The sequence below is a fragment of the Ranitomeya imitator genome, chromosome 5, assembly GCF_032444005.1.
Source record: "Ranitomeya imitator isolate aRanImi1 chromosome 5, aRanImi1.pri, whole genome shotgun sequence".
In the NCBI taxonomy this organism is placed as follows: domain Eukaryota; kingdom Metazoa; phylum Chordata; class Amphibia; order Anura; family Dendrobatidae; genus Ranitomeya; species Ranitomeya imitator.
Genome location: NC_091286.1, coordinates 36,896,926 through 36,923,938, shown reverse-complemented (window position 1 = coordinate 36,923,938; position 27,013 = coordinate 36,896,926). Strand labels below are relative to the sequence as shown.

Genomic DNA, 27,013 nt, shown 5'->3' with positions numbered 1-27,013 from the left:
CTGTTCCCTGCATGTCCCACCTATATACACAGCTCTGCTCCCTGCATGTCCCACATATATACACAGCTCTGCTCCCTGCATGTCCCTCATATATACACAGCTCTGTTCCCTGCATGTCCCACCTATATACACAGCTCTGCTCCCTGCATGTCCCACATATATACACAGCTCTGCTCCCTGCATTACACACAGAGCCCTGATATAACAAGCCCCGCCCACACGTGTAATCACATGACCATGACGTCACGGAAGGTCCTTTCTGGTTCATCAGTAGGAATGTTGTGATTTTTTATTCTCTGTGATTGTCTGGAGTCCGGGCGGCTGCAGGTACCGGGGACGGGGGTCACCAGTGTCAGCTCAGAGCTTGTGGTGCCTGACACTCTGCAACAGGACAACATGTCCCAGCATGCCTTAAGTTTAGACTTGCAGTCACGTGACGCCGACTTTCAATGTGAAGTGTGCAGGCAATTGCTTAAGTAGTAACTCCTCTATGTGATGGCAGAACTGAGCCATCAGCAGCAGTAGAGAGGGGATAACGGAGTGGCTGCAATATACTGGCACATTGTATGACCGACCCTGAGGACACGGCAGATTACAGTGTGGAGGTTACAGGGTGCGGAGACACAGTGTACCAAACCCGCAGTGTGTGCTGGTCAGCGGGCTGTGTGCAGAGAAAGCCAGATGTAGTGAGTTACACACAGGGTGCGGTCAGCCACACGCAGGGTGCGGTGAGTCACACGGTGCTGTCATTCACACGCAGGGTGCGGTCAGCCACACGCAGGGCGCGGTCAGTCACACGCAGGGCGCGGTGAGCCACACGCAGGGCGCGGTGAGCCACACGCAGGGCGCGGTGAGCCACACGCACGGTGCGGTCAGTCACACGGTGCGGTCAGTCACACGCAGGGTGCGGTGAGCCACATGCAGGGTGCGGTCAGTCACACGCAGGGTGCGGTGAGTCACACGCAGGGTGCGGTCAGCCACACGCAGGGTGCGGTGAGTCACGCAGGGCGCGGTGAGCCACACGCAGGGTGCGGTGAGTCACGCAGGGTGCGGCGAGTCACACGCAGGGTGCGGTCAGTCACACGCAGGGTGCGGTGAGCCACACGCAGAGCGCGATCAGCCACACGCAGGGCGCGGTGAGCCACACGCAGGGTGCGGTGAGTCACGCAGGGCGCTGTCAGTCACACGCAGGGCGCTGTCAGTCACACGCAGGGCGCGGTGAGCCACACGCAGGGCGCGGTGAGCCACACGCACGGTGCGGTCAGTCACACAGGGTGCGGTCAGTCACACGGTGCGGTCAGTCACACGCAGGGTGCGGTCAGTCACACGCAGGGTGCGGTCAGCCACACGCAGGGTGCGGTGAGCCACACGCAGGGTGCGGTCAGTCACACGCAGGGCGCGGTCAGCCACACGCAGGGCGCGGTCAGTCACACACAGGGCGCGGTGAGCCACACGCAGGGCGCGGTGAGCCACACGCAGGGCGCGGTGAGCCACACGCACGGTGCGGTCAGTCACACGGTGCTGTCATTCACACGCAGGGTGCGGTCAGCCACACGCAGGGCGCGGTCAGTCACACACAGGGCGCGGTGAGCCACACGCAGGGCGCGGTGAGCCACACGCAGGGCGCGGTGAGCCACACGCACGGTGCGGTCAGTCACACGGTGCGGTCAGTCACACGCAGGGTGCGGTGAGCCACACGCAGGGTGCGGTGAGCCACATGCAGGGTGCGGTCAGTCACACGCAGGGTGCGGTGAGTCACGCAGGGTGCGGTGAGTCACACGCAGGGTGCGGTCAGCCACACGCAGGGTGCGGTGAGTCACGCAGGGCGCGGTGAGCCACACGCAGGGTGCGGTGAGTCACGCAGGGTGCGGCGAGTCACACGCAGGGTGCGGTCAGTCACACGCAGGGTGCGGTGAGCCACACGCAGAGCGCGATCAGCCACACGCAGGGCGCGGTGAGCCACACGCAGGGTGCGGTGAGTCACGCAGGGCGCTGTCAGTCACACGCAGGGCGCTGTCAGTCACACGCAGGGCGCGGTGAGCCACACGCAGGGCGCGGTGAGCCACACGCACGGTGCGGTCAGTCACACGGTGCGGTCAGTCACACGCAGGGTGCGGTGAGCCACATGCAGGGTGCGGTCAGTCACACGCAGGGTGCGGTGAGTCACACGCAGGGTGCGGTCAGCCACACGCAGGGTGCGGTGAGTCACGCAGGGCGCGGTGAGCCACACGCAGGGTGCGGTGAGTCACGCAGGGTGCGGCGAGTCACACGCAGGGTGCGGTCAGTCACACGCAGGGTGCGGTGAGCCACACGCAGAGCGCGATCAGCCACACGCAGGGCGCGGTGAGCCACACGCAGGGTGCGGTGAGTCACGCAGGGCGCTGTCAGTCACACGCAGGGCGCTGTCAGTCACACGCAGGGCGCGGTGAGCCACACGCAGGGCGCGGTGAGCCACACGCACGGTGCGGTCAGTCACACAGGGTGCGGTCAGTCACACGGTGCGGTCAGTCACACGGTGCGGTCAGTCACACGCAGGGTGCGGTCAGCCACACGCAGGGTGCGGTGAGCCACACGCAGGGTGCGGTGAGCCACACGCAGGGTGCGGTCAGTCACACGCAGGGCGCGGTGAGTCACACGCAGGGCGCGGTCAGTCACACGCAGGGCGCGGTGAGTCACACGCAGGGCGCGGTGAGTCACACGCAGGGCGCGGTGAGTCACACGCAGGGCGCGGTGAGTCACACGCAGGGCGCGGTGAGTCACACGCAGGGCGCGGTGAGTCACACGCAGGGCGCGGTGAGTCACACGCAGGGCGCGGTGAGTCACACGCAGGGCGCGGTGAGTCACACGCAGGGCGCGGTGAGTCACACGCAGGGCGCGGTGAGTCACACGCAGGGCGCGGTGAGTCACACGCAGGGCGCGGTGAGTCACACGCAGGGCGCGGTGAGTCACACGCAGGGCGCGGTGAGTCACACGCAGGGCGCGGTGAGTCACACGCAGGGCGCGGTGAGTCACACGCAGGGCGCGGTGAGTCACACGCAGGGCGCGGTGAGTCACACGCAGGGCGCGGTGAGTCACACGCAGGGCGCGGTGAGTCACACGCAGGGCGCGGTGAGTCACACGCAGGGCGCGGTGAGTCACACGCAGGGCGCGGTGAGTCACACGCAGGGCGCGGTGAGTCACACGCAGGGCGCGGTGAGTCACACGCAGGGCGCGGTGAGTCACACGCAGGGCGCGGTGAGTCACACGCAGGGCGCGGTGAGTCACACGCAGGGCGCGGTGAGTCACACGCAGGGCGCGGTGAGTCACACGCAGGGCGCGGTGAGTCACACGCAGGGCGCGGTGAGTCACACGCAGGGCGCGGTGAGTCACACGCAGGGCGCGGTGAGTCACACGCAGGGCGCGGTGAGTCACACGCAGGGCGCGGTGAGTCACACGCAGGGCGCGGTGAGTCACACGCAGGGCGCGGTGAGTCACACGCAGGGCGCGGTGAGTCACACGCAGGGCGCGGTGAGTCACACGCAGGGCGCGGTGAGTCACACGCAGGGCGCGGTGAGTCACACGCAGGGCGCGGTGAGTCACACGCAGGGCGCGGTGAGTCACACGCAGGGCGCGGTGAGTCACACGCAGGGCGCGGTGAGTCACACGCAGGGCGCGGTGAGTCACACGCAGGGCGCGGTGAGTCACACGCAGGGCGCGGTGAGTCACACGCAGGGCGCGGTGAGTCACACGCAGGGCGCGGTGAGTCACACGCAGGGCGCGGTGAGTCACACGCAGGGCGCGGTGAGTCACACGCAGGGCGCGGTGAGTCACACGCAGGGCGCGGTGAGTCACACGCAGGGCGCGGTGAGTCACACGCAGGGCGCGGTGAGTCACACGCAGGGCGCGGTGAGTCACACGCAGGGCGCGGTGAGTCACACGCAGGGCGCGGTGAGTCACACGCAGGGCGCGGTGAGTCACACGCAGGGCGCGGTGAGTCACACGCAGGGCGCGGTGAGTCACACGCAGGGCGCGGTGAGTCACACGCAGGGCGCGGTGAGTCACACGCAGGGCGCGGTGAGTCACACGCAGGGCGCGGTGAGTCACACGCAGGGCGCGGTGAGTCACACGCAGGGCGCGGTGAGTCACACGCAGGGCGCGGTGAGTCACACGCAGGGCGCGGTGAGTCACACGCAGGGCGCGGTGAGTCACACGCAGGGCGCGGTGAGTCACACGCAGGGCGCGGTGAGTCACACGCAGGGCGCGGTGAGTCACACGCAGGGCGCGGTGAGTCACACGCAGGGCGCGGTGAGTCACACGCAGGGCGCGGTGAGTCACACGCAGGGCGCGGTGAGTCACACGCAGGGCGCGGTGAGTCACACGCAGGGCGCGGTGAGTCACACGCAGGGCGCGGTGAGTCACACGCAGGGCGCGGTGAGTCACACGCAGGGCGCGGTGAGTCACACGCAGGGCGCGGTGAGTCACACGCAGGGCGCGGTGAGTCACACGCAGGGCGCGGTGAGTCACACGCAGGGCGCGGTGAGTCACACGCAGGGCGCGGTGAGTCACACGCAGGGCGCGGTGAGTCACACGCAGGGCGCGGTGAGTCACACGCAGGGCGCGGTGAGTCACACGCAGGGCGCGGTGAGTCACACGCAGGGCGCGGTGAGTCACACGCAGGGCGCGGTGAGTCACACGCAGGGCGCGGTGAGTCACACGCAGGGCGCGGTGAGTCACACGCAGGGCGCGGTGAGTCACACGCAGGGCGCGGTGAGTCACACGCAGGGCGCGGTGAGTCACACGCAGGGCGCGGTGAGTCACACGCAGGGCGCGGTGAGTCACACGCAGGGCGCGGTGAGTCACACGCAGGGCGCGGTGAGTCACACGCAGGGCGCGGTGAGTCACACGCAGGGCGCGGTGAGTCACACGCAGGGCGCGGTGAGTCACACGCAGGGCGCGGTGAGTCACACGCAGGGCGCGGTGAGTCACACGCAGGGCGCGGTGAGTCACACGCAGGGCGCGGTGAGTCACACGCAGGGCGCGGTGAGTCACACGCAGGGCGCGGTGAGTCACACGCAGGGCGCGGTGAGTCACACGCAGGGCGCGGTGAGTCACACGCAGGGCGCGGTGAGTCACACGCAGGGCGCGGTGAGTCACACGCAGGGCGCGGTGAGTCACACGCAGGGCGCGGTGAGTCACACGCAGGGCGCGGTGAGTCACACGCAGGGCGCGGTGAGTCACACGCAGGGCGCGGTGAGTCACACGCAGGGCGCGGTGAGCCACACGCAGGGCGCGGTCAGCCACACGCAGGGCGCGGTGAGTCACGCAGGGCGCGGTGAGTCACGCAGGGGGCGGTCAGCCACACGCAGGGCGCGGTGAGCCACACGCAGGGCGCGGTGAGCCACACGCAGGGCGCGGTGAGCCACACGCAGGGCGCGGTGAGCCACACGCAGGGCGCGGTGAGCCACACGCAGGGCGCGGTCAGGCACACGCAGGGCGCGGTGAGCCACACGCAGGGCGCGGTGAGCCACACGCAGGGAGCGGTGAGCCACACGCAGGGAGCGGTGAGCCACACGCAGGTCGCGGTGAGTCACACGCAGGGCGCGGTGAGCCACACGCAGGGCGCGGTGAGTCACACGCAGGGTGCAGTCGTTGCATACAGGATGCTGTCAGTCCCATAGAGGACGCTCACATGAGGACGGGGCAAGAAGTGCGATAAACCATTGAGTGCTGCGCTTGTTGCTCGGTGTTTGCTGGTATCGGGCTCTTCTAGGACACTTTTGATGGGAATATTGGTGCATAGAGTGAGGTTGGGGTTATTATCGGTTATCATGGAATATTCCCATCTTCAGAGATGGATATCGGATATAACTTGTGAAGACGAGCACTTTTAAAATGTACAGCTTATTAAAATTAAAGTTATTCACCAAAATTAGAATAAATCAATATAAAAAAAACTTTAGCGAATATTTTTTATCAGAAAAATGTTTTTTTCCCTCTACTTCCGAGCCAATTCTCCTTCCCATCGTCTGCTAAACTTATCATTCAGCCTGAAAAACGTGTAAAAACTGTCGTGCTCAATACGGCCTGTCCGCTCACTGAGTGATCAGATTACAGCCGCCTATTAACACCACAGTATTTTCTGTCTGAAAGCTGTTCGTAAAAAAACAGCACTCAGGCCAATGTTAGTCAATGAGGCGATTTTTTTTTTTTTTTTTTCACGGACATAATCTGTTTGTGAAAATAATTGCAGTATGAACTTGTTTCTTCAGAAAATCGGATGAGATTCCCCATTGAAGTCTATCGATGTCCAAAAAAAAAAATCAGATGCCGTACAGAGCCACAGTCCAGAATTCTACGGATACATTGCAATTCTGTAAATGTTCTTGTAAATTATTATTAGCTGCTGTAAAAAAAAAAAAAAAAATTGAGTTGCATCTAGATAACAAGTGAGAAAAAAAAATGGTCCGAGTATTCTGGATGAAACTGACAATTTTGTATACGCTCACGCAAACCTGGCCAAAGAAAAAGAGGCAGAGAGAAGGTGCTACGTGTTTTTCTAGTAAGTGTTTTATCTCATTCCAGAGCTGGATTCACATCTACACTGCTGTGTACTATCTTCTATACTGCTGCTGCTGATAATCATGTGCTATATATAGACATTGGAGTGGGAATCCATCATATCTATGGGCTAGTCTCCACCCGGTAGCTCAAAAGCAGGATATAAGTCATGTTCTCATGTACACAATTCATTTAAGTTATTGCCATCATATTCAGCAGCTCTTTACAGACATTATCATCACTGTCCCCGATGGGCTCACAATCTAGATTCCCTATCAGTATGTCTTTGGAGTGTGGGAGGTGTGATGCGGCGCTCACTAACGAGTTGAGGAATACTCGCTTTGCAGCGATATAACACAGCAGGACCGTATTTTTTTCAAAAGTTCAATTGGGTTTATTATTCAACTAGATGGTGGCCCGATTCTAATGCATCGGATATTCTAGAATATGTATGTAGTTTATTTAAGAAGATTTTAGAATAATACATTGAATACACAGGATTCGGCCGGCCGCGACCAATTAGCGAGGTCGCTGATTGTTCGGCCAGCCACGTAGTATATAGCACAGCCACGTAGTATATAACAGCCCACGTAGTATATAGCACAGCCACGTAGTATATAACAGCCCACGTAGTATATAGCACAGCCACGTAGTATATAACAGCCCACGTAGTATATAGCACAGCCACGTAGTATATAACAGCCCATATAGTATATAGCACAGCCACATATTATATAACACAGCCCACGTAGTATATAGCACAGCTACATAGTAGATAACAGCCCACGTAGTATATAGCACAGCCACATAGTATATAACAGCCCACGTAGTATATAGCACAGCCACGTGGTATATAACAGCCCACGTAGTATATAGCACAGCCACGTAGTATATAACAGCCCACGTAGTATATAGCACAGCCACGTAGTATATAACAGCCCACGTAGTAAATAGCACAGCCACGTAGTATATGTTAGGGGTCGAGTTCCTGCCTCTGCACAGGGGGAATCTCAGGCCATCTCCGCTGCGGTCTCCCATTCTTCTCCTGCTGCAGTGGAGCCTGCTCAGCAGAGACGTCGGTCCCAGCGTCTCGCTCAGGCTACGTTCATATTTGCGGTGCGTCGGGCGCAACCGCGGCGACGCATGCGCCCCTATATTTAACATGGCGGGCGCATGGACATGCGTTGTGTTGCGTTTTGTGACGCATGCGTTTTTTGGGCGCAAGCGTCAGGGCGCAGAGGACGCTGCTTGTTGCATTTTTTTTGCGCTATAAAAATGAATGCATGCGTCACAAAACGCAGCGTTTTGCTGCGTTTTTGCGTGCATTGTGCGTTGCGTCGCCGACGCAGCACACAACAACGCAAATGTGAACGTAGCCTCAGTCTGACTCTGTGCAAAGAGTTACTGCTGCATTTCCTGCTTCTGCCATTGAAGTCAGTGCTGGGCAGCGGCGAGCAGACGCTTCTGGGACTAAGTCCTGCTTTTCACGTTCTGAGCATGCCCAGAGTAAGATCTCTCAGTGGAGGTCGAGAGTCACATGGTCAGATACTGCAGCTAAGTCCATTGGTCCTTTCAGGAAGGTCCTGTAGGTGCTAGGACTAAGTCCTGCTTTGCACACACTGAGCATGCCCAGAGCAAGATCTCTCAGTGGAGATCTAGGGTCACATGCTCAGGTATGGCAGTCTCTCATTGGTCCTTTTAGGAAGGTCTTTTACTTGCTGCAGCTATTTAAGGCTCGCATGGCCGCACGGCCATGCGCTAGTATTGTCTTTTGTTATGTGCTTTGCGCCAGTGTGGTCACGTGAGAGTGTGTTCAGGGACCCGGCTGAAATAAGCCCCTAGAATGCTGGCACCTCCGGCGAGGAGTTTGTGTTTGATTGTATTCAGGGACGTGGCTGAAATAAGCCCCTAGAATGCTGGCACCTCCGGCAAGGAGTTTTGTGTGCATGCGTGACCACTGACTGCTCTCTGTTTGGGCAGTTAGCCTGTGCCTCTGTGGAGTCTAACAGGGCACAGTGCTTTTCTTTCACGGCTACTCGGTGAATTAACTGAGTTAGTCCATACCGCCATATAGTTCCGCCGTTTGCTAGCAGCAGGTACTCCTGCACGGTGGACCCCGGGCTGCGAACGCACCAATATCAATAAAAACATCTCTATTTGCTCGGTGCGTTCCGCTAGCCCTAACAGTATATAACACAGCCCACGGAGTATATAGCACAGCCACGTAGTATATAGCACAGCCCATGGAGTATATAACAGCCCACATAGCATATAACACAGCCATGTAATTTATAACAGCCCACGTAGCATATAACACAGCCACGTAGTATATTGCACAGCACACGCAGTATATTGCACAGCCCACGTGGTACATTGCACAGCCCACGTAGTACATTGCACAGCCCACGTAGTACATTGCACAGCCCACGTAGTACATTGCACAGCCCACGTAGTATATAGCACAGCCACGTAGTATATAGCACAGCCACGTAGTATATAACACAGCCCACGGAGTATATAGCACAGCTACGTAGTATATAGCACAGCCCACGGAGTGTATAACAGCCCACATAGCATATAACACAACCATGTAGTTTATCACAGCCCACGTAGCATATAACACAGCTCACATAGTATATAACAGCCCACACACGTAGTGTATAACACAGGCCATGTAGTGTATAACACAGGCCACGTAGTGTATAACACAGGCCAAGTAGTGTATAACACAGGCCACGTAGTGTATAGCACAGCCCACGTAGTATATTGCACAGCCCACGTAGTATATTGCACAGCCCACGTAGTATATAGCACAGCCCACGCAGTATATAGCACAGCCCACGCAGTATATAGCACAGCCCACGCAGTATATAGCACAGCCCACGCAGTATATAGCACAGCCCACGCAGTATATAGCACAGCCCACGCAGTATATTGCACAGCCCACGCAGTATATTGCACAGCCCACGCAGTATATTGCACAGCCCACGTAGTATATAGCACAGCCCACGTAGTATATAGCAATATGGGCATCATATCCCTGCTAAAAAAAAAGAATTAAAATAAAAAATAGTTATATACTCACCTTCCGTTGACCCCTGGATCCAAGCGAAGCGTTTACCGATGCTCCTCGCACGCTCCGGTCTCGAGTGCATTGCGGTCTCGCAAGATGATGACGTGGCGGTCTCGCGAGATGATGATGTCGTAGTCTCGCGAGACCGCTACGTCATCATCTCGCGAGACCGCAATGCATGGATCGGCCACCGGAGCGTCGCGAGGAGCGGGAAAGGCCTGGGCTGGATCCAGAAGGTGAGTATATAATGATTTTTTATTATTTTTAACATTAAATCCCGCGCCAATGGCGCTGATTGGTCGTGCGCGCCGGCTGGGCGCGACCAATCAGCGAAGCGGGATTTAAATCCCACGCCAATGTCTCGGGGGGTAGTATAGAGGGGGCACTGACTGCAGGGGAGTAGGGAGTGGCCGGACTGTGCCCGTCGCTCCCAAGAGTGCATTGCGGTCTCGCGAGATGTTGACTTGCGGTCTCGCGAGACTGCTACGTCATCATCTCGCGAGACCGCAATGCATGGACCGGTCACCGGAGCGTCGCGAGGAGCGGGAAAGGCTTGGGCTGGATCAGGAAGGTGAGTATATAATGATTTTTTTATTTTTTTACATTATTTTTAACATTAGATCTTTTTACTATTGATGTCGCATAGGCAGCATCAATAGTAAAAAGTTGGTCACACAGGGTTAATAGCAGCGTTAGCGAAGTGTGTTACACTGTGGCATAACGCGGTCCAATAACGCTGCCATTAACCCTGTGTGAGCGCTGACTGGAGGGGAGTATGGAGCGGGCACTGACTGCGGGGAGGAAGGAGCGGCCATTTTTCCACTGGACTGTGCCCGTTGCTGATTGGTCGTTGCTGTTTTGCTGTGACCAATCAGCGACTTGGGATTTCCGTTACAGACAGACAGAAAGACGGAAGTGACCCTTAGACAAAAATATAGTAGATAAGCCCCAGAGGCACAAACACAAAATAACAGCTTTCAGATCCAGTGAAACAAAGTAACAGTGTTCATAGCATCACTTCATATACGGCTTCATGTCACAGACACTAAACATGCCGGATTTCTCACTTTGTCCAGTTATCATGGCCGACCGTACGCCGAACAGTTCCTTAAATCCACTGGAGAAGCTGCCTTACGGGAATCACCAACTTGCCTGACAGGCATACACCAGTTGGTTCCAGACCCACCGAAGGACGGTAGCTTCCCCAACACAGTAGCCGTCACTGGCTCTGCAGATTCATGGCCTCACCTCGTGCTTTTCAGGGATCCGGTCCACACACAGGACCTCCCAACACAGAGGTCACTCAGAATCACAACCTCACCTCGTGCGTTTCAGGGATCCGGTCCACACACAGGACCTCCCAACACAGAGGCCACTCAGGATCACGGCCTCACCAGGTGCTCTTCAGGGATCCGGTCCACACACAGGACCTCCCAACACAGAGGCCACTCAGGATCACGGCCTCACCAGGTGCTCTTCAGGGATCCAGTCCACACACAGGACCTCCCAACACAGAGGCCACTCAGGATCACGGCCTCACTAGATGCTCTTCAGGGTTCCGGTTCCCACTCTGGACCTCCCAACACAGGGGCCACTCAGGATCACGGCCTCACCAGGTGCTCTTCAGGGTTCCATCCCCACTCTGGACCTCCCAACACTCAGGCCTTTCCTCTCACAGGACCTTACAGCTAAGAATCATTCAGCCAGACCCACCCAGCTCTCTGACTAACCTGTAAGCCTCCCTTTAAACCTACACCAATACTTGTGGGACTACAGGTCCCAGAACAACCTTACCTCAGGCTTGCAGGGCAGAGTATCTTCCTCTGCGACACATACCGGCCATCTATATATATAATTGCCTAAGGGTTTTTCCGTCTGTCTGTCTTTCTGTCTGTCTGTCTGTCCAGGAAATCCCGCGTCTCTGATTGGTCGAGGCCGCCAGGCCTCGACCAATCAGAGATGGGCACAGCATCGACGTAGAAATCCCGCGTCTCTGATTGGTCGAGGCCGCAAGGCCTCGACCAATCAGCAACGGGCACAGCGACGATGATGTCATAATGGTTGCCATGGCGACGATGATGTCATAAAGGTTGCCTCGACCAATCAGCGACGGGCACAGTCTGCCGCGAATTCTGGAATCATCATTGTCCATATACTACGGGGACATGCATACTACCGGGACATGCCGCCAGGCCTTGACCAATCAGCGACGGGCACAGTATCGACGTAGAAATCCCGTGCCTCTGATTGGTCGAGGCCACCAGGCCTCGACCAATCAGCAACGGGCACAGCGACGATGATGTCATAAAGGACATAGAAATCCCACATTTCTGATTCAGCGACGGGCACAGTATCGACGTAGGTGTCATAATGGTTGCCATGGCGACGATGATGTCATAAAGGTTGCCTCGACCAATCAGCGACGGGCACAGTCTGCCGCAAATTCTGGAATCATCATTGTTCATATACTACGGGGACATGCATATTCTAGAATACCCGATGCGTTAGAATCGGGCCACAATCTAGTTCACAATAATGCCGGACATTGTCTCATCACCACAGTTATGCCTGCGACTGCCATGCATTCCTATATCCTCAGTACGCCTCCATGCGCATTCTGGGGAGACTATGCAGCGCCCCCTACCTGTAACAGGGGTCACTGCATCACAGAGGAAACCGGAGGAAACCCACACAAACACGGGGAGAACATGCAAACTCTTTGCAGGGATTTGAACCCAGAACCCCAGCGCTGCAAAGCAACTGTTACCCACTGAGCCACCTTCACATTTTATTCTGAAATGTACAGTACACTTTATAATTCCTTGTTCTTTCTCAGAAGCATAAAGTTTTTAATATATTTACAAAAGATTTCAGTCTAATCTTACAATATTGGGGTGCAGCTGTTGTGGGTGCAAAGGTAACAGTGGCACCTGGTCCAGACAACCTCAGCCACATAAGACGACAGCGGTGTGGGTGACCCTGTTAAAAATTTAGCATCAGTCAATGATGCCAACACTTAAATGTCCAACACTATAATAAGTTACAGTCGTGCAAAATATTAGTGAAGCTTTAAATCCTTGAAAAATGATTATTGTTGCATGCCAAATAAAAAGTACATAAAACACCAACCAATAATGTATGCAAAGCACAGAAAATGAAGACTTTCAATGTTAATCTTTAATTTGACCTTTGCTAATTATGTAGCATTTTAGTAAACCTGGAACTGGAAATTTATCACAGATGAACGACATAATGCAAAATGACCACAAGATGGTGCCAGAGAGGCGTGCAGCGGGAACACTGGCCCTAGACGCAGTGCGCGGCCGCCCCGCATGCGCGCAGTATGGACGCCGTTTTCCTATCTAATCCCTGCACTTTACATTGAGAAGTGAAGATCCGACTTTTTCCCTGATTTAATGTCATTTCTGTTTCAGATTTGAGCATTTAGACATTGTTGGAAAATTAACTTCTTTTTTTTTTTCGCTTGGAATCTCCAGGATTCACAAGTGCGCAGTCACAGAGTGAGACTGCAGACTAGTAGCCTAAGGCCGGACAAATCCTTTAATGAGTATCTAAATGTTCACAGTATATTTTCTTATTTGACAGGCACTTTAATTGCTTGTAGATTGCTGGAGGTTAGGCTCTTGAGACTCCAAATGATCGATTATTGGGGTCTCAGGACCCGGACCACCGCCTATGTACCTATGTTTAAAGTGCCTGTTAAATATAAAAGAAAAAATGCAAAAGTTTACTCTTTGAACTCTTTAATACAGCAGCGCCATCTGCTGCTTGTTCTGCGCAATCCCTTCCAGGTATAAGCCTGCAGCTGTTGTATACAACAATCTACCCAATATGTCTTACTCTAAACACTCGGGATGTGTCAGAAATGTCCTACCGGTCATTATACATCCTCCACTGCTATATAATAATGACCAAAAGTAATTTATGGAGTGCTGCATCTTCTACTTCTCGCTTATTGTATAACTTGCCATTCGGAGAAAAGCAGCTGCCGCTAAGAAGCCATACCCTACCCACTACGGCCATAACATAAATAGCATGGGAATAATCCCCTTCCCCCTGGGCAGAATGACACGGCAGGAGATCCGGAGAGATTGTGTCACTTTGCAGAGCCGCCCGGATTATCTTCTTGTCAATAGCGCTGTTTATTCTCAATGTCACCTGCTGCATTGTGTTTCCTGCCCGTCGGTCTCCCGCAGCGCCGTCCCACTCACTGTTCCATTCTCTCCCACACCCACACACTTTTCCACTTACCCCCTTTCAGCTCCTTCTACCTTATTTTTTCCATCTTACTGACCTAATATAACAATACGTCCATGTCATCGTCAGATTTTACACCTCGGGGGTCGCGGAGCCGGCAATAATGACTTGTCGTAGACATAACATAAATGAAGACTCGGGGGGCCGGCAGAGACCTTTCGTTGCCCCTCAGAGTCACGGCACATAAACCATATGTCCACCATATTTGTGCTGCTTTTCTGCTGTCACATTTTTAAGAGGTTTTTTTTTTTTTTTTTTTTTTTAAGAATGTCTGAAAAATATATTGTATGTTCCTACATGTTTGTTACAATGTGTCAGTGTAGTTATATAGATAAACTTGGCATCCAGCCTTTATAGCTCACAGAGGATTGTCCAGACTGGATAGATGATTGCTGGCCCACAAAAACATACGGTATCTGCCAATCAAATGATAGTTTGATCACACAATGTTTACGGACGTTAAAGTCACCTTTTGTCAGCGGCGTTTCTGAAGGAAAGTGCTGCCGAGAATAATGATATCCTATGTAAATTAATGATTGTTCAGTCACAGTGGCGATGATTGCTCCGTGGAAATGGAGGGAAGTGAGTGCCGATCAACTGATTATATCACTGAGCACCAATAATTTTGCCTGGGAAATCTGACCTATGTAAGGTTGCTGCTGGACACTTAGTTGATGGGCGGTGTGTATCACAGAGGCCGTTGTCCTCTGTGATGTAATCCTGGAGTAATGCTCTAGTGCACATAGTACTAAGAGGCTTGTTTTGTGTATCTGGGTCAGGTTTACGGGCAGCATGAGAGATGGGTGGGTCTGGTGGGCCACATAACCCCACCTCTGGGTGTGGTTCACAGGATAAATTGAAGTCTGTTTCACACATGGTCTTTATCTAGAGGTGAGGAGAAGACCTCCAGTGTGATATCTCCAGACTGAGCCTCTACGCTGGGTGCTATCCAGCCTTTGTGTTCTGGACTGTCTCTAAAGTGACTTTGTTAGAACTGTTTACTTTGCTTTGTCTGCACTGAAAGCTGTTTATTTTCCTTTTGCTTGTGGCATGGTTTATGAAGCACCAATAAACCAGCCTGGACATTTAAATGGAAATGGTTCCTGTGTTACCTCACCATACACCCAAGTGAGAAGCATTCCCACACCATATAAAAAGAAAAATCGTCCAATTTTCATCCCCAAAAAGTTTTCTGTGTTAATAATAATAATAATAATAATAATAATAATAATAATGATGTATCAATAAACATTGTATGTAGTACGGATGATTAATGATGAGCGAATGTGCTGGGACAAGGTGTTATCTGAGCATGCTCAGGTGTTAACTGAGTATCTTCGGGGTGCTCGAAAAATATGTTCGAGTTCCCACGGCTGTTCGACAGCCGCAACACCTGCAGGGATTACCTGTTTGTTAGGCCATCCCTGCATGTGTATGTGTGTGCGGCTATTGATGAGCTCTGAGACATGCAGCTGCGGGGATTCGAACATCAAAAGTTGACAAATGGTGGATACTAACCCCACAGTTACTGCACGTACCCAACACATGTTTCACCTACAGCTTTGATGAGGGAAGCATTGCATTGTTCATGATAGTCCAATAGCGTGCCGCCCTGAAAAGTTAGGCCACCTCTGTTTTGCCTCTATGCAGTATGACAAATAGGAAAACTGCAGCAGAGAGACAAAGATCCTCCCCAGCTTCCAGTAGAGAACAAACATCCACCCCACTTCCTGTATGGAGAGATGAACTTCCCCTAACTTCCTATATGAATCTGCCCACCCATGACTTCCTGATGTAGACATGAACTAGTCCTAACTTTTTAGACAAATACCTACCGCCACTTCTTGTATGTAAACATGAACTTTCTCCTTGTTCTTGTAGACAGACAATGACCCACCCCACTTCCTGTATCTAGACATGAACTTCTCACTTTCTGTAGGTGGACAAAGACCCACCCCCACTTCCTGCATGTAGACATGAACTTCCTCTTACTTCCTGTAGGAGACAAAGACCCACCCCCACTTCCTTCATGTAGACATGAACTTCTCACTTCCTGTAGAAGACAAAGACCCACCCCCACTTCCTGCGTGTAGACATGAACTTCCTCTTACTTCCTGTAGGAGACAAAGACCCATCCCCACTTCCTGCATGTAGACATGAACTTCTCACTTCCTGTAGAAGACAAAGACCCACCCCCACTTCCTGCATGTAGACATGAACTTCCTCTTACTTCCTGTAGGAGACAAAGACCCACCCCCACTTCCTGCATGTAGACATGAACTTCCTCTTACTTCCTGTAGGAGACAAAGACCCACCCCCACTTCCTTCATGTAGACATGAACTTCTCACTTCCTGTAGAAGACAAAGACCCACCCCCACTTCCTGCGTGTAGACATGAACTTCCTCTTACTTCCTGTAGACAGACAACGACCCACCACTTCCTGCATGCAGACATGAGCTTCCTCACTTCCTGTAGACAATGACCCACCACTACTTCCTGTATGCAGACACGAGCTTCCTCTGACTTCCTGTAGACAGACAATGACCCACCACTACTTCCTGTATGCAGACACGAGCTTCCTCTCACTTCCTGTAGACAATGACCCACCACCACTTCCTGTATGCAGACACGAGCTTCCTCTCACTTCCTGTAGACAATGACCCACCACCACTTCCTGCATGCAGACACGAGCTTCCTCACTTCCTGTAGACAGACAATGACCCACCACTACTTCCTGTATGCAGACATGAGCTTCCTCTCACTTCCTGTAGACAGACAATGACCCACCACCACTTCCTGTATGCAGACACGAGCTTCCTCTCACTTCCTGTAGACAGACAATGACCCACCACCACTTCCTGTATGCAGACATGAGCTTCCTCTCACTTCCTGTAGACAAACAATGACCCACCACTACTTCCTGTATGCAGACACGAGCTTCCTCTCACTTCCTGTAGACAATGACCCACCACCACTTCCTGTATGCAGACACGAGCTTCCTCTCACTTCCTGTAGACAATGACCCACCACCACTTCCTGTATGCAGACACGAGCTTCCTCTCACTTCCTGTAGACAGTGTCCCACCACTTCCTGTATGCAGACACGAGCTTCCTCTCACTTCCTGTAGACAATGTCCCAGCACTTCCTGTATAGAGACACAAGCTTCCTCTCACTTCCTGTAGACAATGTCCCACCACTTCCTGTATAGAGACACAAGCTTCCTCTCACTTCCTGTAGACAATGACCCACCACTTCCTGTATGCAGACACGAGCTTCCTCTCACTTCCTGTAGTCAGTGTCCCACCACTTCCTGTATGCAGACACGAGCTTCCTCTCACTTCCTGTAGACAGTGTCCCACCACTTCCTGTATGCAGACACGAGCTTCCTCTCACTTCCTGTAGACAATGTCCCACCACTTCCTGTATGCAGACACGAGCTTCCTCTCACTTCCTGTAGACAGTGTCCCACCACTTCCTGTATGCAGACACGAGCTTCCTCTCACTTCCTGTAGACAGTGTCCCACCACTTCCTGTATGCAGACACGAGCTTCCTCTCACTTCCTGTAGACAATGTCCCACCACTTCCTGTATGCAGACACGAGCTTCCTCTCACTTCCTGTAGACAATGTCCCACCACTTCCTGTATGCAGACACGAGCTTCCTCTCACTTCCTGTAGACAATGTCCCACCACTTCCTGTATGCAGACACGAGCTTCCTCTCACTTCCTGTAGACAATGTCCCACCACCACTTCCTGTATGCAGACACGAGCTTCCTCACTTCCTGTAGACAATGACCCACCACTTCCTGTATAGAGACACGAGCTTCCTCTCACTTCCTGTAGACAATGTCCCACCACTTCCTGTATGCAGACACGAGCTTCCTCTCACTTCCTGTAGACAATGTCCCACCACCACTTCCTGTATGCAGACACGAGCTTCCTCACTTCCTGTAGACAATGACCCACCACTTCCTGTATAGAGACACGAGCTTCCTCTCACTTCCTGTAGACAATGTCCCACCACTTCCTGTATGCAGACACGAGCTTCCTCTCACTTCCTGTAGACAATGTCCCACCACTTCCTGTATGCAGACACGAGCTTCCTCACTTCCTGTAGACAATGACCCACCACCACTTCCTGTATGCAGACACGAGCTTCCTCACTTCCTGTAGACAATGTCCCACCACCACTTCCTGTATAGAGACATTCCCCTCATTTCTTGTAGAGCGATAAAGATCTGCTCCTGTTAAACAATAAAGGGGACATAAAGTTTACTATAGTGCCCGAGCCCCATTAATCAGCTAACTGGAGGACGGCGCCGTGAGTGAGACCCCCGCCGATCTAGTACTGGATGTCCATCCTTATTAGAGGTCATCACTATTCTAGCCTACGTAACCCCTTCATATCTGACCTATTGACATTTTATCATCTTATTCATTTGATTTTCTATTTTTTTTCCCCCCAAAATTTTTATTTTTATTTTTGGAAAAATTGTTTTAGAAAAATTCGGTTGGCCTCCATGTTACAGGCTGACTTTCCTGTTTTAGGATCCCTGGTTCAACATCATGAAACATGAGCCGCTGCCAAAGTCCGAATACTACCTGTACCTGCTGTTGTCCCTGGGGATTCACCTCTATTCATTTTATGACGTCTACGTGTCGTCCAGAGGTAAAATTACAGCTCAGACGTAAAGGTTATACAGGTTATGAGGCAGAGGTCAACCTGATCCTAACACTAGAACTGATGGGAAATGTATTATTATTGTTATTATTATTAATAATAAATTAAAAGTATTAATAGTATTAATATTAATAATAAATTAATTAAATGTATGTAAATTTAAAGGGTTTTGCCACTAATAACAATTACACCTATCCATAGGATAGATAATAAATGTATGAACGGCCGGGACACCCACTGGTCACGAGACTAAGGTTCAGTGTTCCTCATGTGAATACCCATGGGTGACCTCTGCTCCATTTAAACATGTCCTCCAAAGCTCCATCTACTCACAGGATAGAAGACCCCCAATCTCCTGAGTGATGGGTGTCCCAGCATTTTGACACCCAGTGATCATACATTTATTCCCTATACTGTAGATAGCTGATAAATGCTTTTCATTTAACATAATACCACTTTAAGTGATCAGAACATAATAAATACTGCCTAAGCCTCTGTTCACACTGCTTTCCAAGCCGTCAATAGCAAATCATGCAGTTTTATTCTTGCTGTCAGATCTACAGACACCCCAATCGACTCGCTCAGTACAGTTTATTGGGTGCCGATGGGATGGGTGATATGACAGATCACATGTGGTGAACTCTTTTTTTAACACATTTGTATATTGGATTTTTTTGGGATATTATCGTTTTTCTATGATCCCAGTGTTGATATTCTAAGCAATATTGCGATGGACGACCAGTCATAACATACGGTAACACAGATTCAGTATTGACTCACAACCGAAGTCAGGTGTTCAGTCTGTTCAGGGGGTCTCACAAGATAGATGTTTCCATGAATTGGTGTCAGCTTCTCCACAATACATAGCAACCAAGGACATTGACAGTGCTGGTTATAGACTAGGATACTATAAAAGTCATAAAACAGCATCATTTACGTTGCCTAAACCAGAGTTTCGCCCTTGCGGCTTTGTCTAGCGTATTTCCCTGGACAAAGCCAGAAGGGCGAAACCCTGGGTCTGGCAGTGTAAATGAAGCATGCTGATTTATGGACTTTTAAATTAACCTAAATCGCTGTTTTATCAGTCTATAAGTAGCACTGGAAGATTATTCCTCCTCCTGCTTTGTATTGGGGAGGATCTGTCGCCGATCCATGGTGAAATGGAGACATCTATATTATGAGACCCCTGATCAGACTGTAAGAACACCTGACCCTGGTCGTAAGCTGGTGCTGAATCTGTATTGCCTAATGTTTCGAGCAGTCCAACACTACAGTCATGGCCAAAAGTTTTGAGAATGACACCAAAATAATATTTTCACATGATCTGCTGCCCTCTGGTTTTTATTAGTGTTTGTCTGATGTTTATATCACATACAGAAATATAATTGCAGTCATATTATGAGTACCAATAGGTTATATTGACAGTTAGAATGAGTTAATGCAGCAAGTCAATATTTGCAGTGTTGACCCTTCTTCTTCAAGACCTCTGCAATTCTCCCTGGCATGCTCTCAATCAACTTCTGGACCAAATCCTGTCTGATAGCAGTCCATTCTTGCATAATCAATGCTTGAATTTTGCCATAATTTGTTGGTTTTTGTTTGTCCACCCGTCTCTTGATGATTGACCACAAGTTCTCAATGGGATTAAGATCTGGGGAGTTTCCAGGCCATGGACCCAAAATCTCTGTTTTGTTCCATGAGCCATTTAGTTATCACCTTTGCTTTATGGCAAGGTGCTCCATCATGCTGGAAAAGGCATTGTTGGGCGCCAAACTGCTCTTGGACGGTTGGGAGAAGTTGCTCTTGGAGAACATTCTGGTACCATTCTTTATTCATGGCTGTGTTTTTAGGCAAGACTGTGAGTGAGCCGATTCCCTTGGCTGAGAAGCAACCCCACACATGTATGGTTTCAGGATGCTTTACAGTTGGCATGAGACAAGACTGGTGGTAGCGCTCACCTCTTCTTCTCCGAATAAGCTGTTTTCCAGATGTCCCAAACAATCGAAAAGGGGATTCATCAGAGAAAATGACTTTGCCCCAGTCCTCAGCAGTCCACTCCCTGTACCTTTTGCAGAACATCAGTCGGTCCCTGATGTTTTTTCTGGAGAGAAGTGGCTTCTTTGCTGCCCTCCTTGAAACCAGGCCTTGCTCAAAGAGTCTCCGTCTCACAGTGCGTGCAGAAGCACTCCCACCAGCCTGCTGCCATTCCTGAGCAAGCTCGGCACTGCTGGTAGTCCGATCCCGCAGCTGAAACAGTTTGAAGATACGGTCCTGGCGCTTGCTGGTCTTTCTTGGGCGCCCTGGAGCCTTTTTGACAACAATGGAAGCTCTTTCCTTGAAGTTCTTGATGGTGCGATAGATTGTTGACTGAGGTGCAATCTTTGTAGCTGCGATACTCTTCCCTGTTAGGCCATTTTTGTGCAGGGCAATGATGGCTGCACGTGTTTCTTTAGAGATAACCATGGTTAACTGAAGAGAAACAATGATACCAAGCACCAGCCTCCTTTTAAAGTGTCCAGTGATGTCATTCTTACTTATTCATGACTGATTGATCGCCAGCCCTGTCCTCATCAACACCCACACCTGTGTTAATGGATCAATCACTAAAACGATGTTAGCTGCTCCTTTTAAGGCAGGACTGCAATGATGTTGAAATGTGTTTTGGGGGTTAAAGTTCATTTTCTGGCCAAATATTGACTTTGCAAGTACAGTAATTGCTCTTAAGCTGATCACTCTGACATTCCGGAGTATATGCAAATTGCTATTAGAAAAAATGAAGCAGTAGACTTTGGAAAAATTAATATTTGTCTCATTCTCAACATTTTTATCCATGACTGTATGTTTACTGACACTTTTCTTCTAGAATTTAAGTGTATAATGAATGGTTTCTATTCTGTGCGCTTTCATTTTTTGTGTTTGCCGATATTTACCGCAGTTTCTCTCTTCTGCAGATCATGAACACATCATCGAGGAAGAAGTCGGACTAGAAAGAGATATTTATTTTTGGGGTTTAAAAAAGGTACGGTACTTTATTCTTGTCTTAGTCCATTTAGGATTATGATGGCAACCTCTATGTATTTTTTTTTTGTTCTTCAGATGTCTCACTTGTAGAAATTTGCTAAACACCAAAACCAGAAAGAAGGACAAAACAAAAGGGATAAAAAGAGAGGAACACTTTCTAGACACCACACTATGAGAAAAAGGCGTACAGTCAATTAAATTGGTTGTGTAGGCCATAACGTACATCATTCTGATAATGAGAATAGCGGTAACAGCAGATGGTTGACAGGTGAGGTCATGGTGCAGCCTTCAGCTGTCTCTGTCCAGGCCGGAGTGGAACAGCCGGATGTGGCCCTCGAGCCACGTTTGCTCAACTCTGCCGATATGAACTCTTCACATGTTTTTTTTTTTTGGAAGACTGATTGTCAGCCAAAAATAAAAAAAGGAGACATGTCCATTGTTCGATCTGATTTTTAAATCTCATGAATTAAACGGCCGGACAACTGAATGGGTTGGTCACAAACCCTGTTTCCTCTTTGTAACCCTACAAGAGGCTTCTATGTTGCGTCCCAGAAATCGATAAATCACCTGAAAAAAACAACTTTAAGGTTTGCAGATCCAGAAAGAAGGAAGAATATAAAAGCCGATCAGCATTGTAAGCTGTGCAACACGTTGCGGCCGTTCATTAGGGTCTTCATCAGATACATGAAACATCTCAAACAGTATTTTCCAGTTGAGCAAAATCATATTATCATTGTTAAGAGCATAACATACATCAGATAGAAGTAGGTTGATGGTTGAACATCTGTTGACCCCATGGGGAAACAGGATGGATCAGGGGTTTATGAATTTGTAATGTCCGATCCCTTTTTTCAGTTGTACTATCTCTGTAAGTACAGCAGAAGACGGGCTCAGAATGAAGCAGCTGAGAAGCCGGCGCTCTCCGAGCTCACTTTTTTCATTGCCTTGTCCTCGCCGATGTTTACCTGGTACTGACAGCTTTGGTAATCGGTCCAGATGTATCAGATGTAAGTGAATTAGTGCAGAATTAGCGCTTAACCCTCTCGTGCTGCACTAGTCTCCGCATATGACTGGATGTAATTTCCCCCCAAGGTGGCAGGATACGAAGTTTCATTGGTTCAGCTAATTTAATTAAAGTGTCAGAACCGTCTGGGGAAGCTCGTTACGAAGGTTACATAAAGGCATCGCCGTGATAAGTAATAAGCTTTCTGGCTGAAAACGGGGGAATCAGATCCATTCATAGGAAGCTGGAAATCAAAGCAAAGAAAAGCTAAAGTTCTGCTCTTCTCAAAGTTCTGCTCTTCTCAAAGTTCTGCTCTTCTCAAAGTTCTGCTCTTCTCAAAGTTCTGCTCTTCTCAAAGTTCTGCTCTTCTCAAAGTTCTGCTCTTCTCAAAGTTCTGCTCTTCTCAAAGTTCTGCTCTTCTCAAAGTTCTGCTCTTCTCAAAGTTCTGCTCTTCTCAAAGTTTTGCTCTTCTCATAGTTTTGCTCTTCTCAAAGTTCTGCTCTTCTCAAAGTTCTGCTCTTCTCAAAGTTCTGCTCTTCTCAAAGTTCTGCTCTTCTCAAAGTTCTGCTCTTCTCAAAGTTCTGCTCTTCTCAAAGTTCTGCTCTTCTCAAAGTTCTGCTCTTCTCAAAGTTTTGCTCTTCTCATAGTTTTGCTCTTCTCAAAGTTCTGCTCTTCTCAAAGTTCTGCTCTTCTCAAAGTTCTGCTCTTCTCAAAGTTCTGCTCTTCTCAAAGTTCTGCTCTTCTCAAAGTTCTGCTCTTCTCAAAGTTCTGCTCTTCTCAAAGTTCTGCTCTTTTCAAAGTTGTCAATGAATGCAACTTACCAAATTTTTCAGACCATAAGATGCACCTAGGTTGTAGAGGAGGAAAATAGAAAAAAAAATTAAGCAAAACATGTGGTCATGATGCACTGTTATGGGGGAGGGGGATCTGCTACTGACATTGTTATAGGGGTAATGTCCCCCAATACTGTACTAATATCCCCCATCCTGGTATATACAGTTAGGTCCATATATATTTGGACAGAGACAACATTTTTCTTATTTTGGTTATAGACATTACCACAATTTTAAACAAAACAATTAAGATGCAGTTGAAGTTCAGACTTTCATCTTTCATTTGAGGGTATCCACATTAAAATTGGATGAAGGGTTTAGGAGTTTCAGCTCCTTAACATGTGCCACCCTGTTTTTAAAGGGACCAAAAGTAATTGGACAGATTCAATAATTTTAAGTAAAATGTTCATTTTTAGTTCTTGGTTGAAAACCCTTTGTTGGCAATGACTGCCTGAAGTCTTGAACTCATGGCCATCACCAGACGCTGTGTTTCCTCCTTTTTGATGCTCTGCCAGGCCTTCACTGCGGTGGTTTTCAGTTGCTGTTTGTTTGTTGGCCTTTCTGTCTGAAGTTTAGTCTTTAACAAGTGAAATGCTGCTCAATTGGGTTGAGATCAGGTGACTGACTTGGCCATTCAAGAATATTCCACTTCTTTGCTTTAATAAATTCCTGGGTTGCTTTGGCTTTATGTTTTGGGTCATTGTCCATCTGTAATATGAAACGACGACCAATCAGTTTGGCTGCATTTGGCTGGATCTGAGCACACAGTATGGCGGCTCTGAAGACCTCAGAATTCATTTGGCTGCTTCTGTCCTGTGTCACATCATCAATAAACACTAGTGACCCAGTGCCACTGACAGCCATGCATGCCCAAGCCATCACACTGCCTCCACCATGTTTCACAGATGATGTGGTATGCTTTGGATCATGAGCTGTACCACGCCTTCCCATATTTTTCTCTTTCCATCATTCTGGTAGAGGTTGATCTTGGTTTCATCTGTCCAAAGAATTTTCTTCCAGAACTGTGCTGGCTTTTTTAGCTGTTTTTAGCCTTTTTATTCTTGATGCTTATGAGTGGCTGCACCGTGCAGTGAACCCTCTGTAGTTACTTTCATGCAGTCTTCTCTTTATGATAGATTTGGATATTGATACTCCGACCTCCTGGAGAGTGTTGTTCACTTGGTTGGCTGTTGTGAAGGGGTTTCTCTTCACCATGGAGATTATTCTGCGATCATCCACCACTGTTGTCTTCCGTCGGCGCCCAGGTCTTTTTGCATTGATGAGTTCACCAGTGCTTTCTTTCTTTCTCAGGATGGACCAAACTGTAGATTTTGCCACTCCCAATATTGTAGCAATTTCTCGGATGGGTTTCTTCTGTTTTCGCAGCTTAAGGATGGCTTGTTTCACCTGCATGGAGAGCTCCACATGTTTACTTCACAGCAAAACCTTCCAAATGCAAGCACCACACCTCAAATCAACTCCAGGCCTTTTATCTGCTTAATTGAGAATGACATAACAAAGGGATTGCCCACACCTGTCCATGAAATAACCTTGGAGTCAATTGTCCTATTACTTTTGGTCCCTTTAAAAACAGGGTGGCACATGTTAAGGAGCTGAAACTCCTAAACCCTTCATCCAATTTTAATGTGGATACCCTTAAATGAAAGCTGAAAGTCTGAACATCAACTGCATCTGAATTGTTTTGTTTAAAATTCATTGTGGTAATGTCTATAACCAAAATTAGAAAAATGTTGTCTCTGTCCAAATATATATGGACCTAACTGTATATGATCCCCATCCTGGTATATAGGTCCCCATCCAAGTGTATATGCCCCCCCCATCCAGGTATACTTGGCCCCCCTTCCTGGTATACATGGAACCCCATCCAAGTCTACGTGGCCCCCCATCCAGGTACACATGGCCCCCCCATCCAGGTACACATGGCTTCCAATACCCATCCTGGTATACATGACCCCCATCCTAGTATACATGGCCCCCCTTCCTGGTATGCATGGCGCCCCATCCCGGTATACATCGCCCCAATCCTGGTATACATAGCCCCTCATTCTGGTATACATGACCCGCCATCATGGTATATATGGTCTCCATCATGCTGCACACATATAAAATAAACAATTCTACTCACCTGAGGCTGCCTCACAGCATTGAGTGCTGTTTGGATACCAGCAGCTGATTTCAGAGTCTAACAGCACCTGATATCACTGTCATGCATGCCCGCACGCCGAGATCAGCTCCCAGAATATTCACTGCTCTCCACACCGGGGACTATGGGAGTGCGGAGCAGTGAATATTCATGTACTTTAATAGTGGACACACTATTAGCCGTATCCGCCGGCTTCCTGCAGCTCATCTGCGATCACGTGTAATTAATTAAAATAATGAATATTCACTGCTCTCCACGCCCATAGTCCCTCTCCCCTCTGGGCGCAGGTTTCCGTGCATAGCGATGGGAGGAACTATGGGTGTGGGGAGCAGTGAATATTCATTTTCTTTTAACAGCGGGCACATGTTTGCCGCAGCCACCAGCTACTGCTTCCGGTGACCTCCTCTGCCGCTGCTGCTTCCCCCCACCACCCAGCCACAGCTTGACTATAAGTACATTAGTACATCCGGACTATAAGACGCCCCCCCCCCACTTTCCAAAATTTTGAAGGAAAACAGTGCGTCTTATAGTCCAAAAAAATATGGTACTAGTACACCGAATGATGCAAGTATTCACCTGTTACCAGTTTTTTTTCTGCTCCCAGGGAAAATCTGTAACAAACTCTCATTTTCAGCCCTGCAATGCATCAACGAGTGGCGATTAACTAAATAACAAGTCGTCCTGCTCTCGTTAACTACACTGTTAGCAGAATCAGGTGGACAGTGATGGTCATAGAACAGTCGCTGGTATCATTGCCCTGTCCCCTGTAGGGATTCACTCTCAGGTAGGCATTAGGAAGCGTTCACACAGGGAATGTGGTTTGGTCCAAATGTGCAGTTTTATCTCTTTCATAAAACTCCAAAGGATTCAAAACCAAAACAGCCTCTACTGGGCACAAAGGTATCACAGCAAATAAACAGTTCATTCAGCAGGTGCATATTTGTCGGTGTGGGTTGACCCAAACAGATTACTGTCCTTTATCCCAGAGCAAATTTTATACACAGAAGTGGCACTATCCCACCAGTCTTGTTATCACCTTCAGCAGCTGGCTGCCAACTCCAAACAGAAGTGTTCAACTCCATGCACAGTTCACACTGAACAGGCTGCAGCTTTCACCTGTTACTCTGCAACTCCAACACACAGACTGCTCTGCTTTCCTAGCTGACCCAAGCAGTCTCCAAACAGAGAAAGACTTTGAGTTGTAGCTACAGCTCGCATTTTGGCTGGTGACTCACCAGCTCCTGCACACTACAATCTGCTCAACATCCAGCAGACTGACATAGGGTGAACCTATTTCCTGGTTTTCCATCAATCCTGGTTTTCCATCAAAGCTAGCCAGTTGTACCTAATTTAGACCTGCAGCGCTAGGACTTAACCCATTCCGACCTGGCTTTGCTACAACACATACAATGTCAAGTTAT

The 27,013-nt window shown here is 50.1% G+C and overlaps 1 protein-coding gene across 3 annotated transcripts in view; it reads left to right on the top strand.

Annotated features, from left to right (window-relative positions):
• Positions 1-238: 238 nt before the first annotated feature.
• The window catches only part of HHAT (hedgehog acyltransferase), a 312,900-nt gene continuing 286,125 nt past the window's right edge, over positions 239-27,013 (top strand). For all 3 annotated transcript variants that reach the window (XM_069768561.1, XM_069768560.1, XM_069768559.1), the window contains exons 1-3: positions 239-327; positions 18,439-18,559; positions 21,523-21,590. In XM_069768561.1, the coding sequence (XP_069624662.1) occupies positions 18,457-18,559; positions 21,523-21,590 (171 nt within the window). In that variant the 5' untranslated portion in view covers positions 239-327; positions 18,439-18,456. The remainder of the gene's footprint in view (positions 328-18,438; positions 18,560-21,522; positions 21,591-27,013) is intronic.